Here is a 2,929-nt window from a genome sequence, read left to right as displayed (position 1 = left end):
TAGTTAGGTTGATTTATTATACGTTAATATGAATCTCACTAAAGTTATTTTCAATTCGATGAATGCTGCGTGTATAGGGAATACCAATTCAAAATCAAAAGTGAATATATTAAAATCTTATTAAATCAAGGACAATGATCAAATTGACAGAATCGTATCTATATTACCCGCAAAGATTGGCTATTATACCAATGAATAAAAGACATATTATTTCACAGATGACACAGACTGGTTCGATTTTTAAATCTTGAACGACATTCTCGCAGAGATAACGCACGGGATAGGTAAGAAAACCGTAAGAAAGAAAGATATTAAGGTGATATTGTTGAAACAGCTTTCGTTTAGCTTTCACTTTCTCATAATGGAAAATAGTTGCGCTTATAGTCTTCATTGTAAAACTAATCGGTCAATTTCCCAGACAGCACAGAATATTTATGATAAATATTTATTAATATTCATTTTTTGAAATGTTATATAGATATTTCATACATATTGTATATAAAGCTTTATTCGAAATATTATTAAAATATAGATTAAATATTTTATGTAGTGTTTATGACAAATATAAATAAATATTTCTAATAAGTATTTTTTACTTACAATTAGATTATAATGTCTCATTAAGTATGTTCATGGCATTTACTATCACATTCACAATAAATATTATTTATAATAAATGTTTATAATCTGTGCAATCTAAGATCACAAAAATATTTACAAAATATTTAAAATAAATCTTATAAATATTTATAAATATTTTATAAATATTTTATAAATATTGTGTGCTGTCTGGGTTGCTTCTAGATCCGAGAACTACCTATATAAAAATAAGAAAAACGGGAATGATACAAAAATAGAATAAACAACAAAATCCCGAAAATATTAATTTTGAATTAAAAAATCGATTTTATGTATACAATTTATTTAAAATCTTGAACTCTTTCTTTTATAAATTAATTCTTGGGAGAAAAATGAGAAAATGCTGCATGACACATCCTGCGGAATAATTGACTATTACTGTTCTAACTATTTTTTTTTATTATTATTGAGCTAGACATTGGCACTGCGCATTGATATTGTATTAAGATCAATTTCTGTATTTTAAAAGCGATCTTAATGCTGAAAAATTCCAATTCTTACATGCATCTATCCAATTATCTTTCTTCTTTGTATTTTATTCAACATTATCTGTGATAGTTCCTTGTACTTGTAAGTTTTTAAAATTATAATATTTATAATAAAAATATTAACAATGATACTTATATTATATAAAAGACAAATGTTTATGATATATGAAGTAGTACTTTCTGAATTATTATATTTAAGTAAAATTAAGAAGGGTCGGTATGAAATCAACATATCTACAATATATGACAGGAATGTATACTTTATTTTAATAGATTTCAATATATTCATAATATCATGTCATAACACAATATTATACTAAACGAATAGATTGTACTAAATCATTAATAAAAATAATATTATATGTACATTTCTGTTGTGATTTTCGGAAATATCACATAATATCTAAGAACCGTACATACAATCACAAAAATTCATAAAGTAATAAACATAGGAATTATTGTGTGTTCCATAAACTTTATCTTAATAATTCGCCTATTATTGTGTGTAGTTTAGATCTTTCAACATTCATCTGTAAAAACTATGAAGAGAAACGAATTTCTTATTATTTCACACAGGCGAATCCTATCCGGTCATGCCTCATGTCGAACTCGGTATAAAACCGACGTAGAAATACATCGCCCAAAGTCCACGTTGAATTACCTTCATTCTGATACTCACTCACGAAGGCACTCATACACACCATCTCATTGTTATATATTTCCTACAACGAATCAAATATGGCATGATATTTCGATTCTAAGAAAATTTAAACCGCCACACATTTGAAGATATTTACCCTAATAATATAATCTTCACTAGAGAGTCTGAGTTTTCTAAAACCACCTACAATAAAATCGATATTAGGCAAATTATGAGTCCTTCATACACTCCCATCGTTACATACCTTTTACTCTAAGAAATATATATTATATCTAAATATTATATCTAAATATTATATCTAAATATTATATCTAAATATTATATCTGTTCAGTAATTACTCGCTTTGTTTTATGTAACGTAAAGATAGATCTTATGAATTTATATAGTCATAATAAATCGAACTTTTCCTGATCACGTAAAACTGGTTAACTGGTTTACTAACTGTTCAGTAATCAAATATCGCCTGGTTAATCGCGCATTCAAGACTGTCTCGTAATTATCTAAGGCTGAGTCAGTTGAGTGTAGCGTCACGCGAGGGCGCAGCTTGCGTGACCGCCGCTTTGACAGAGCGCTCTCTTCGCAACGGTTTTCCGTTATTGTGGTGAGTGAAAGGTTGTCACTGCAAAAAGAGTCGATTCCAGAGGGTTGTGGTGTTAGCCTGTGCACGGTAGCATCGTGATCGAGTCGGGGAGATTCAGCAGTATCACAGGATTCTATCGAGGGCAGTAAAACCATCGTGAGTATGGAAGGACGCGGCCTTCCAGTATTAAGGGTTATGTTACACAGAGTCGGAATGTCGCTTGACGCATCCTTCTTAAACGTGACCTTTTCTTTTCTCTCATGTGCCTGACGTTAAATCTCGGGCGGCGGGTTGCTCCCGCCTGTGCGAATCTGATGAATTGGCTCAGATTACCTTCGAACGCTCAAAGCGTTCTAGCAAGCATCAAACGTGATGCCTCGCTCATTTCATGCCTGACGAAGGTTCTCAGGCGGTGCTTAGCAGACGTCATTACTACGATGTCTGACGAGCGGCTCAGACAGTGCGTATATGCGCAATGCATTCAACTTGAACTTCTAATAATGTAGCAGGATGTGCTCCTCGCACGGATAAACAGGGCCTGAGATGCGGCTCAGGCAGCG

At 31.7% G+C, this 2,929-nt stretch overlaps 1 protein-coding gene across 1 annotated transcript in view; it reads right to left on the bottom strand.

Moving 5' to 3' along the window:
* Window positions 1-1,690: 1,690 nt before the first annotated feature.
* LOC108721413 (lysosomal aspartic protease) overlaps window positions 1,691-2,929 on the bottom strand; it is a 7,256-nt gene continuing 6,017 nt past the window's right edge. Inside the window, exon 8 of the mRNA XM_018445956.1 lies at window positions 1,691-1,849. Coding sequence (XP_018301458.1) covers window positions 1,691-1,849 — 159 coding nt within the window. The remainder of the gene's footprint in view (window positions 1,850-2,929) is intronic.

Source organism: Mycetomoellerius zeteki, unplaced genomic scaffold (assembly GCF_001594055.1).
Source record: "Mycetomoellerius zeteki isolate Tzet28-1 unplaced genomic scaffold, Tzet1.0 scaffold172, whole genome shotgun sequence".
Lineage (NCBI taxonomy): Eukaryota > Metazoa > Arthropoda > Insecta > Hymenoptera > Formicidae > Mycetomoellerius > Mycetomoellerius zeteki.
The sequence above is the reverse complement of the archived record's forward strand: the minus strand, read 5'-3'. Positions and strand labels throughout refer to the sequence as shown.